This window comes from Phalacrocorax carbo, chromosome 6 (genome assembly GCF_963921805.1).
Source record: "Phalacrocorax carbo chromosome 6, bPhaCar2.1, whole genome shotgun sequence".
Taxonomy (NCBI): domain Eukaryota; kingdom Metazoa; phylum Chordata; class Aves; order Suliformes; family Phalacrocoracidae; genus Phalacrocorax; species Phalacrocorax carbo.
This window is the reverse complement of record NC_087518.1, coordinates 20,095,154-20,107,186: the sequence shown is the minus strand read 5'-3', so window position 1 is coordinate 20,107,186 and position 12,033 is coordinate 20,095,154. Positions and strand designations below refer to the sequence as shown.

Sequence of the window (12,033 nt, the reverse complement as noted above, 5' to 3'; positions counted from 1 at the left end):
GACACATGGCTCTGTTGATGACTGTTTCTGCCTGTTTGAGCCCTTTCCTCTTGAGTACCTCAGTTAAAATTCCTTCCATTGAGTAATTTCTGTCCAGATCCTGGCTGTGCTGGCTTTGTTCCCATGTAAAAGAAAACCTGCAGGCAGAAAGCAGTGCCATCTGCCAAGTCAGAACCTGCTTTAATGGGCAAGTTTGGTGTGAAGGGGAACAGACTATTATGCTTTATCTTCAGCGGCAGGAGCGATGTTTTGCCTTTCCCAGGAGTAGTTACAGTGAGTACTCTACACCTTAGAGTATTTGCCCACAAATACATGTATATCTCAATGGATACTGCATGAGCAAACTCCACGGGGAAGAAAAACCCCAGCATCCCTTTTTCCTGTTCAACTTGCAATTCAATCTTTACATTTCTCTTTACCTGTCAGACCAGGTTTGTTTTTTTCCTGTGACAGTTTCATCAGCCTCCACTTTCTATTCCTCTAAGTGAATGATAACCCCACCATCACACCTAGGAAGCCCAAGCAGTGGCAAGGTGGAAATGCCAAGGCCCTATTGTCCCCACAAAGAGAATTCTGCACTGGAGCTGTTTCTGAACAGGTGTTTTTCCAAGTTTCTTGTCCCTTTTCTATAACTGCTTTGACTGGATGGTTTGCTCTGAAGCCTCATCTGGAACAGTTTGGAACTTGTGTGGCCCAGTTCAGACTTCATGAGAAAGAACAGAAAAACTTCCTCTGAATATTTTCATCCTTGCAAATATCTTCAGAGCTAGGAAAGGACATTTCTATTCTTGCCAATTAACCAAGCACAGTTTTTATCTTTCCTTGTTGGGTAATCTTCTCATTAGAATCTCTCATCTTTGGAGAGAACAGTGGATTCTTTCTGGGCTGCTGGCAGTTTTATTTAATTGTATATTTAACTTTTTATTCGGCACTTAAACTCGTAATGACGAGAAATACATATATGCAAGCAGCAAACTATTACCTGCCATTTAAACTCCACAGAGAACTCATAAACATCTTAATTTTTCTGTCCCTTTCAAAAGAAAAGTGCACACATTCCAAAGCGGGGGTGAGGGGGTGGGGAAGGGAGACGACAACACATACATAATGTAATTTCAGTGATATATTATCCATTACTGACAAAACTCTAGTTTAGAAATGGGGAGGGAGTGCTTTGGTCCTTAAAATATTTTGAAAGTTCTGAAAAAAATCAGCCAACTCAATCATTACTAAACTGGTATTAGAGCATCTACTATAGGTTCCTCCTCCCTGTCAGGCAGAAGATATTTTGTCAGGGCACTGCAACTTTACCTTTCTTCTCGCCTTTCCCAACGGAATGCTGAATTAAAAGTACTTTACATGCACTAGAATCCATAGGAATGCATTTCCTATTTGATTCTAGAGCTACAGAATTTGCTCTGGAACACACTTGTTGCCACTGGATTGTGCTCTGGAATGGCAACTTCTATTTCAAAAGGCTTCCAGCCCTTATGACTGCAAAACCTTTGAAGTATGAATGGTATACAATCTGCAACAAAGCCGCTGAACTCTTCAGAAACAGCAGAACAGCTTCAGTATTATCTATTATCCTTCATCACAGTATGCTAAGTATAGAACTAATGTTGATAGCACTTAAGAATGATCCGATTAATGGATCACTTCAGAGTTGTAAAAGCCTGACATTCCCCTATGCAGGCACAAAACCCCAGTACTATCAGTCTGTTTGCCAAAACCTCGAATTTCCCCCATCATAAACTTCTGTGTCAGCTACGTGAAGCTAATACAAAACACAGTGTGATAAAGAAAATGAGTGTGTTGCAAAAATGTGAATTAATCGGCATGTTATTGTATTATAAGCTTTTCTAGTTTCTCTATTAAAAATCTTTTCAATATAGTAAAGCTATTTCCAGTCTGTTCTATCAAAGCACAAAGGCTTTGCTGGAGATAGCAGTTCTAGCTTGGTAAGACCGTACCCAGACCTTGGCAGACCTTCCAGCTGACAACTAGCAAATTTGTCCGGCTGCCAGCAAACATGGAGTGTGAGGTTTAAGAAAAGGAAGGGGACCTGAAAGCCTTCTAGACATCCCAACTAATCAGATTAATACCAGCAAAGACTTGGTAACATTCTTAATTAATTCTCATTACAATTACTTCAGCTGGTTTTCAGTCTTACCATACAGAACTATACTGGTTCTCATTTGAGCTGATTTTTTTTTCCCTAACAATATGGTTTAAAAGCATCAGGGAAACCTTCAGGTTTAAAAGGTGCAGAGTGTAAGGCAGGTAAGCTTTATGTTCTCTAATGAATTGTTATTGCTCCATTTATTTAAATGATACTTATCACCATAAATATCTACTAAGCTTACTTGCCAATATTGGCCTAATCAGTGCTTTCCCAGGTAATACCCTTCTGTAAATGAATCACAAAAATAAAGAGGAGAATAAGTGAGTAAACAATTAGAAATGCCCCTTAAGAGAAGTCTTCTAAGGGAGGAAAGCCTGAAGACCAATGAACATTTGAATACTTTCCGGTTTAGGCCTATTTCATTGCACAAGATCCAAAATAGTTTCCTTTCCAAGTATTGCATAATATGTTCATTCAAAATCTAGCAAGCTTTCTCACAGAACACACCAAGACACTGTTCTCTCCCTTGCTTTTTTGTCTTTTAAATAAGAACACGAGAATTTCACAGCTGATAATATTCTTCTGCAAACTCACACAGAATATTCTGGAAAAGAGTCAAATTTAGACTACAGTGTTGTAAGTAATAGCAAATGTCTCCACATACTCAAATTCTTCATGCAGCACACTCTTGAAATGTAAGCAACAGAACAAGTAGCTTTTACAGAGCTTTGGAATTGAACTCTGGCCTCCAAACCATAAATACGGAAAAAAGGAAAAAGCCTACATACCTTCAAAGCACATTTCTGGCCTGTCTCCTTGTTGAAACACTCCAGTACTTTGCCATTGATTCCTAACCCTAGCACCCGTTTGGAGAGTTTGTAGTCATCCGTAACTGCATGTTTTTTTATCTCTAGTTTGACATGGGCCAGTCCCCCAGGCAAGGATTTCACGCTGCTCTTGCTATCCACGTGACTCTCTGGCTGGGATTCCTGTTCACCTTCACTTTGTTCCATATCAGGGAAGAGGCTGAGATGACAGAGATACCCAACAGATTCCCTGTGGGGTATCCTCAGCAGAGTCCCTCCTCTTAGGCAATCATACCCTGTGCTTCAAGCAGTCCATTTGCTTGCCATTTAGTCCTGAGTAAAAATGTAAATGAGTATTAGTAATTAATGTGAACCAACCATTCCCTCACCTAACCACTTTTCTCTCTTCCTTTCTTAAAAAGATCGCCAGGTGCTAGAGACACCAAAAGTGGAGGTTCATCTCAGGAAAAGCACACTTTGTTTAGCTTTACAGACCAGTCACCCCAGTTCCAATATGTACAGCTATCAGTCCACAGTTACAGATTAGTCCAAGACTCAGCACAGGGTCTTGTAGTAAAAGCAATAAAGTCTTACTCAGCTAAGCTCTATACAACAGAACAGAGATGGCTTCAGCTTCAAGGAGCTTATAAACCTGCATCAACAACTTGTTGCCTCAACATTTTGTGTAGAAATCTCCACAATGGTGTCTTGCCTTGTCCTGACGCTCCAAGTTATGCAAGAAAACCATAGCTGGATTAAATCCCAGAAGGGTTCCGCCTGGGCAGGCATCAGACCTGATGCTGGGCCAGCACTTACCAAATTGCCCTGGTCCAGAGAGCAAGGGGCAGGTGCGGCATTACTTAGGGGACCATCGAACCACCCAAAAACTCGGGAGATGCAACGGCGTGGCTCCCAAAGTCAAGGAGCTGCCTGACACCACTGGGACCAGAGGGCCTCTCAGGAGCACAGCCCCGGGGCAGGTACCGGTTCCAGGGCCCCCGAGCCCCTTAACATGGCTGAGCCACGAGCAGGCAAAGCGCCACGGGGAGGCTGAGAGCCGTTCCTCGGGCCAGGGCGGGGTCTGCCGGTCCCGAGGCCTGACCAGCAGACGGCCGCTCCGGGCGGGGGAGCAGCTCCCTCAGGCCCCCCGCACGGCAAGGCGGAGGGCGGGAAAGCCCAGAGGCGGGAAAACCCTAAGGTGAGGTGAGGCGAGGCGAGCCCCGCCCCACGGCCCGCAGGGAAGGGAGCGGCGTGGGGGGAACCGCCGGGGTGGTAACGGGGGGCTCCACCGCCGTGCCCCGCCGGAGGACGGTTACCTGTGGCAGTACGGCGCGGCCCCATCCGAGGCTTCCCGGTGCGGAGTCCCGGAAGGCGGGGTCTGCCTAAGCCCGCCCCGCCGCCTTGGGCAGGTGCGCGCCGCCTCTCCCCTAGCGCTGAGGGGAGGCTGCTGCCGGCGGCACCCGAACCGACCCGACCCCGGGGGAACCTACCGGTTCCCCCGGGGTCGGGCCAGGCCGGGCCCCGCATGGGCTGAAGGGGGAGCGATGGCGGGGAACGCCTTGGCGGCTCCCAGCTTGTGCCGCAGCGCGCCCGCGCGGTGGCGTGGAGGCCGCGATCGCTGCTTTTAGGAAGGGGAAAGGATTGACGCGTTCACCCTAAAACCTGTTTTACACAGTAAGGCTGTTGCTACGGAGCAAAGCGTTGAGACCCGATACTGGACAGACTGTGATCCTTTAGGCACTGTGGCTACCGAAATAGTGGGTGCTGTTATTAAAAGCGACCTTTTCTACCGAACAAGCGGTCAGTATTTCTCTGCACTTTTGTATGCACAGTCAGGATATTGAAAGTGATGGTTCCCACAGCAACTGTCGCTCATTGCTGATGCACAGAGTGTAGTTCCAGGGATGTGAAATGCTGAGTTTTTTCCTACATGTGAAGATGAGTCATGCGTTGAAATGGAGCTGTATTTGTATCACTGGAAAGAGCTTGAAGTTCACATGCTTTATGAGTTAAAAATACATTTGTCATTTTATATAACACAATGGCATCTGGAGTTCTAGCAGTTAGGAAAATAATTAAAAGGGCTAATGAGTCCTTCCTCCAAGGGATAAAAAGTAGTTCAATTTAGCACGATGCAGATCTGCAGTACCTCACCATGTGATGTGACGCTACAGCTATTCTGCCTCAGGTTTCCCTTCCAGGCTTTCAGCAGTTCAGCTGCTGAAGGCCCTGGTCCTCTGATTCAGTTCACCTATTCTGGGCTAATCAAATCCCAGAGGAACACAGCTATTTCCAATCTTTCCTTCTCAGGTTTACCTTCCAGTCTTCTTAGGCTTTGCATCACCTCCCACTGTGGCAATCTCAGGGAAATGTATACATAACTGTAAGCTCCCAGGTTGCAAACCTTCAATGACACTCTTCTGTAGCTGGCAGCCTGCTCTTATTTTCCTTCCTATGGCTTCTGCCTGTATTTGCTGTTTTGTTTGTCCTGGATGGTAATTTCCTTCTCTTTGCAACAGGTAACTATAGTCTTCTTCCCAGCCCTCAGTCACTGGGGGCCAGGCCCTTCAGAAAACTTCTAAATCTCTCAGCTCTCTTCTGTATTCTATAATTTGAGAAATATACTCACTCACACTGATTTGTAGCTCCTATTCCCAGTCCCACTTCTGATCTTTCCATGTAACTCTTACACAAAAGTCTATTGCTGAACAAAGCAAGCAGAAGTTACAATGGCTAGCACATTAATGCTAGCAGAAGGCAATTTATGGCCCTATTCCGGGAAATATTAAACATTGCAAAAATTCCAAACAGATGTCTCCTGAAGGGGTTGCTATTTTTTAAAGAGTATGTCAGAAGCAAGGAATTTCATTAAGAAATTATGACTTTCTAAGTATTACAAGAATGAGGTTCTACAAAATAAGCTTTGCGTGGAAAGAAAGGAGGAAAGATGAGGGAATAAGACAGGATTCTTCTGTGTGAAGTGAGTTGGTTTGACATGTCTCTGTTACGAACAGTGTCCCACTGAGAAGAGTTCAACTGGTAGGATACAAAAGACATTTTTCAAGTCCCTGTTTGAAACAATACCTTACTGAAAGCTATGCTTGTTTGGGTACACTACTTGATGCTGTCTATATGTGCTCTTAACAAAGTTCACTGTTTCACCAACAAGCAGTAATAAGTTTAAACAGGGCAAAGACCTTAAAAATCTAGTGTGAACTGTGGTTAATAAGGCCTTACACCAACCTTCTGCTAATTTCACCCACCATAAACTCCAAGAAAACCTTTCCAGCACCAGTCCAAGTATCAAATAGTCTCACTGTACACAAGGATGACCACCACTGAGGAACAAAATGCAAATACATTCCCTCACTTTTTGTGTTCATTTTTTCTTAGATAGGCTGTCTGGGCACAAAGCGTATCCCTACCCCAGGCAAAACAATAGTATCATGTGCAGAAAGCCTTTAAAACCAATGAGAGAGACAGTATTTCCCAATATCTAAAAGTCTTTGCAACAAAGTGTTTTCACAAGTAACAAGGTGGCAATCTGATACCGTAAATAACAGCCGAAAGTGTCACATGCTCTTGTACTAAACTTCTAAATCTCTTCCACCGGACATCTCCCCTGATTTTGCTTAGCTGATGCTTGTTTTTCAATGTTATTCCGACCATGCTCGGCAGCCCCAAAGCAGCCCAGTCTGGGTGCTGCACTAGTGAAATGACCCTGCTCTATTGACCTGGCGTGGTGTCTCAGGCGACTGTCCCTGCAAACCCGCGTCGGGTACCCACGCTGAAGTTCCTGCACTTGTAAATCCTGGCCTTTGCAATCCACATGCAGTTTGTACAGAGCTGAGAATGTTCATTTGTGCAATATCCTTCTCTTAAGCTGCTTAAGGTTTTATAATTTCTCTGGCAAGCGGCACATATCTTGGAGTTAACCTGGTTAACCATTTAGCCCCAACACCTCTGAAACCCTAAAGGCAAGCAAGCGCAGTGCAGTCCCCTTGGCTGCAGCCATAGCCCTGTCTGGCTCTGGGAGCATTTCTCATAATGTCTGCATTCAAATGCCAGTTTTAGATCTCCCTGGAAATCACATCTCATAGGATCAAAAACTTACACTGCAGATCCTGCGGCTTCTCTTTGTGCTCGTGTCAGGTTGAACCGCGTTAGCATCCTTTGGAGGTACTGATGGAGGACACGCTGACAGGCCCACTGCAGCTTATTGTGCTGGGGGACATTTTTTATTGAAAAAGATGTTTTTATTTATTTATTGATGTTTGCTTTTTGAAGTTATTTTTTAAAAACAGTACTATTACAGGATAAGAGCCCACTATGGCAAAAGTTCTTTCATCCTCACAAAAATCCCTAAAACTGTAAATTAAATATTAATCTGGTTTTTACCAAAAATCCCCAACAGCAACAACACAAAACAACTTATTTCAAGAGAGAATTTAGTAGCTCAGCTATGCCTGCCTTTCTCCAAACTAGAAGAGTAGCTTATAGGAGAAAATAACCAAACAATAAGGCCCTAATCTTGCAATAAGCTTTGGGGCAGCAGCCCCGTCTCTCTAAGCTAGCGTATTAATCCTGTGAAGCTTCATACTTCAGCCGGCAAGCAGTTCAGATATGCTGTTCCTACTTTTGTCATGTCTTGGATATCACAGATACCTGGTTTACATGCAGAAAGCACTGCTGTTTGACTACAGAAGGTTGATTTTGGCTCTCCCACTGGGTATTGTCACTGCCCTTTTGCCATGCTGTAGCAATTCAGTAATATCTGGGATCAAAGACATGTGAGACTTTAAAATATCTCATTTCTTAACAAAACCAAAATGAAATATCTGAGTTTGCTCTCATCTGGAAAGCTAGGAAAGCTGATGTCATCAAATGTTCTTTGAGGGATGGCACATTTTTGAGGAGTGATACCTACCCAAATGCTACAGTTACCTGAGCTTATTTATATACAAAATTGATTTGCACAGAGGTTAGTCCTCTGATAGCAATGTCTTGTGGAAATCAATATTAGCTACAGGAAAGAAAAAACCACCATCAGCTGAAAATATAGTGATGTGTTTTTTTTCTGAAACATTGCTTCCTCTGAGTAACAGCTATGTATTTTTTCTGGTGTTATGAGAAATCCACTCTCTGTGATGCATTACATAGATGTCACCAAAGAGGAAACCCTCTGCATTGTCAGGTTGAAGGGAGGACACAGCTTTGTCTGACTGGGTGGTTACAACAACCTTATTAAATCCCCCAGGAAATTCTTCAAAAACTGCATTTGTGATATTAAAAGAAAGAAAGGGCAGCTCTGCAGCACAATATTGTGATATGAAGGAGAAGAAAAGAAGGACCTTTAGTTTAGTCTGCCATGTACACAGTGGTCTGAAAGAGAGACTCTATACATGTTTTTTTGCCTTTCTTTCAGTTCTGCTCTGGCAGTGACTGTCTCAGACTTATCAAAAAGAAAAGAAAAAAAAAGGAAAAAAAAAAAAGAAGAAAGAAAAGCCCAACAAGAAGCCAGAAATGGAAATAGTTTCTATGACCCATACAACTAGGAAAGCTCATCAGCAAACAGCCTGGCTCTTTTCTCTCTATTGCTGAGGAACAAAAAACAGGTTCATAGAGCTCTTTCATAGGCAATGCTGTTTACCTGATGCTTTGTGATTACCAGATTAGAACAACTTCTCTTTTATTCTCAATACCATCTGCCCTGACCTGGGATTACAACATGGTTTCTAGGAGGAATTACAAATTCTAGCTATGAACAAGTCACTTGTGAAGGGAAGGGAAATCTCAGGAGCACCAGTCTCACAATCTGAAGAGTGTGTCCTTATACCTGACTTAGTTCCTCAAGATTACTTCCAGCCTATTAGCACATACTCAGGAGGCATTTTTCTACAGAAATACAGAAAAGGGTAGGACAGTTGCTTTTATAATCCCGGACTCAGGCACCTTATTACAGATACCTTGTTTTGGTCATTAAGAAGGTTTTGGGAGGCTTCATCCCTGCTCCTCCACTAAACATTGCTGTCCAGGCATCTTAGAACAGAAGGAGCTCTGAGACACAGCTTATTTACAGAGGGAGTCAGAGAGGTACCGGTTGGACATTTCCATTTCAGCAGAGAGACAGAAAAAGAAAGGGTTTTTCATAGAAGTATCATAAATGAAAAGCATCATAAATCTTCCAATCTGTCCACAGAAGATGGTGCTTCATTTTCTGCTGCAGTGGAGCACAAGAAATTGATGTCTCTCTTTCACTGAAAGAGATCCTGCAATTAATGGGTATGGCAACATCGTCTGATGGTCCTGGGGTGGCCTTCCAGGCCACTCAGGAATAAAATTTTTGCAGAAACACAGCACCCGATACAAGCAGAAAAGTTCATAACAGATGCCAGACTGCAACCATCTTCTAGGTCACCCCGTGCCAGTGAGCCTAGCAACAAAGAATATTGCGAGTTCCTTACAGTAACACCAAGGTATTTTTTTGTAGCCTAAAATGAAGACCACTGCTGTCCTGCACATCCCGCTTCTGCATGGAGCTCGGATGTCCCTGCATCTATGGCATAGCTCACCCACACCCTGAAGACTCCTCCATTGCTCCATTTGGGAAATCAAAACCACAACAGTAAGTTCATTACTCTCTGGTGTGTTGTTGGTTACAGAAATTGGTGTGCCCTACTCAAACAATGAGATGGCCCATCTAACCAAGGAATAGATGCTTATTATTGTTAATGTTTGTTCAGATGCACACTATACTTTAGGTTACAACACAGAGTAAGGGTCAGAGATGGCGCACAGCAGGCAGAGGGGCAGCTTTCTTTCAGTCTTTCATATACGAGCTTATAGTGAAGGTAAATCTAGTCTCCAGACATACATATCTCTTCAAGGGTTACGATTTTGAATGTCATTTTACATCTCTACAAGATTACGGAAACGTCCAACTGTGCAGCTGAAGCTGTGTAACTTACCCTCAGTGGAAAGGGGACCACCTCCAGGCTGGCTGCCTGTCTTCTCAAACACACGTTTATCAGTAGATGGTGCTGTTGTGTTGGTGAATTTCCTAAGGGACCAGCTGGCTCACTGTTCCTGGATTTTCTACCTATCTGACTTTATTGTTACTACCTTTCTTTGGTACCTTTGATAACTAAAGCCTATCACTCAATACTATCACTCAACAATATTTCTTGCAAATGCCTCTGCAATGTCCTAATTCTTCAGCACTGAACCCTGGAGAGCCATTTATATCAGTATAAACAGGGTTTAAACAACTAATTTGTTGTCATGTCAGCAATTGATATTGACTGTGCACCGGTAACCAACTGCACAAGGCCTGGGGCACTGGCAAATTGGGCACACTGTTCTGTTTCTTACTTAGGGCATTACCATGTGCATAAGGAATGCCAATGAGGGGCAAAACGTTCAGGTAGAGTGATCAAGTACTCCTGACTATAAGCCAATCGCTAATTTTGTAGGTAAAATAGCCCAGGCATTAGCCTGAATATTTTTTTGAGGTGGACCCCTGAAAAAGTTTCCAATGAAAATGAAAGCTCCTGTCATTAATTCTCATATACATTAGGGACTTGAATTTAGTTAGTCCTGTAGGACTTATGAAAAGAGCGGCACGGATCTAGTGATTGTAGGTGGAAAACCACAGCATCAGAACACAATGCATGCTGAATAACATGGTGGCTGCACTGGTGTGAACACCTACGCCGCTCCCACGGAGCAGGAATGCAGAGCTGCCAACTGAGACCCTTCTCTGCACGTGACAGTACAGTTCTTAGCATTGCCTTCCTGCTCCGGAGATACAAATGGCTACTCAAACAGCAGCACAGAGCCTGCACACAAAGACTTTTCCAGAAGATCACTAGATGGAGCCCAATTCTAAGTAAAAAAAAAAAACCACATAAAGCTAGCTTCTGAGTGTCTGTGCTGGGCTGCAGCACTCCTGCCTCAAGGCACACCACACCTATGATCTCAGCATCCCCTCCAAGGCTGGAGATGAAATCCCTTCTAATGTGCAGGTTAACTACAGTTTGCAGCAGACAGCAGCTAATTCCTACTCTCTAGTCCAGCTCTGTTCAAATCCATCGTGCTGCTGCACCACCAACATAATAAGAGGTTTTAAATAATGCTGAATTTAGATCTGAAGGAGCACATATATGCAGGCGTCCCCCTGCAACCCCGCGCCAGAACTGCAAAGGTAAGCCTTCAAATATCTTTTGACTGTTGCGCTTGCTGCACAGAGAAAGGGTGAGAATCGAAATTCCTCGCTCCCTTGCTATCCCCTCACCTCTCCTGTGAATTTACACGTGTTGAGATGAAGCATCAGCAGAATTCTGTCTTAGGCTCAAAAGCAAACTGGTCCAGGGGTGCACGCATGATGACACTCCCTCCCCCAGGACAGTCTGTGCCTCTCCCTTTGAATAGCTCAGTATTATTAGCAGCACTCATTTCTGCACTGACCCTGATGTAGTAATGACGACGAATGGAAGCATGCAGATGGGTAACCAGCTGCAAAATGAAGCAGCAGGGCATTAAAGGCTGATGTAGGAGCTGAGCATAAGCTTCCTGCTCACAGGCTCACAGGCTCACGTGCTGCCCGTGAGAATATCCTTCTATCCTCATCCTCATCCTCGTCTTCCCTTCCCCTCATGGCCCCATCCACTTCGGTTCTGTACAGCAACATGATTACTAATATTTTTAAATATTCATTCTACTTCAGTGGAGGTAGCAGACAGCCCACTCTCACATTCCCTTATCTCTGGTATGCGAAGAGGTAGCAACTCGTGGCAGGAGAAGAATGATCAAGCTTTTGTTATTAAAAAAAGTTCAATAACCCCAAAAGTAACAAATATTTCCTCCCAGCTCACCCAATTTTAACTTGATAATGATCTATAAACGCAGGAGAAATGGTGGTGGTGCAGCCTTTTCCAGGAGACTTAGCTGAGCTGAAATCCAAACTCACAGGGGCTTCCCAGATGACCAAGACACGGGGCCATCCTACACAGTGCGACGACCGTATTTTCGCCATGCGGACTGCAAAAGTCCTCAGCACACCGTCCTCCCGCGGACTGCCTTTCACCGGAATGCAGCCCCTTC

General features: G+C 44.1%; 1 protein-coding gene across 2 annotated transcripts in view; it reads right to left on the bottom strand.

The window, feature by feature from the left end:
• The window catches only part of MAPKAPK3 (MAPK activated protein kinase 3), a 137,169-nt gene that overhangs the window by 45,650 nt on the left and 79,486 nt on the right, over positions 1-12,033 (bottom strand). The window contains exons 1-2 of one of the 2 annotated variants that reach the window (XM_064454081.1): positions 4,248-4,475; positions 2,914-3,264 (exon numbers count right to left, since the gene is read on the bottom strand). In XM_064454081.1, the coding sequence (XP_064310151.1) occupies positions 2,914-3,138 (225 nt within the window). In that variant the 5' untranslated portion in view covers positions 3,139-3,264; positions 4,248-4,475. Of the gene's footprint in view, positions 1-2,913; positions 3,265-4,247; positions 4,476-12,033 lie in introns of those variants that run through there. The other variant, XM_064454080.1, reaches the window with a different exon arrangement.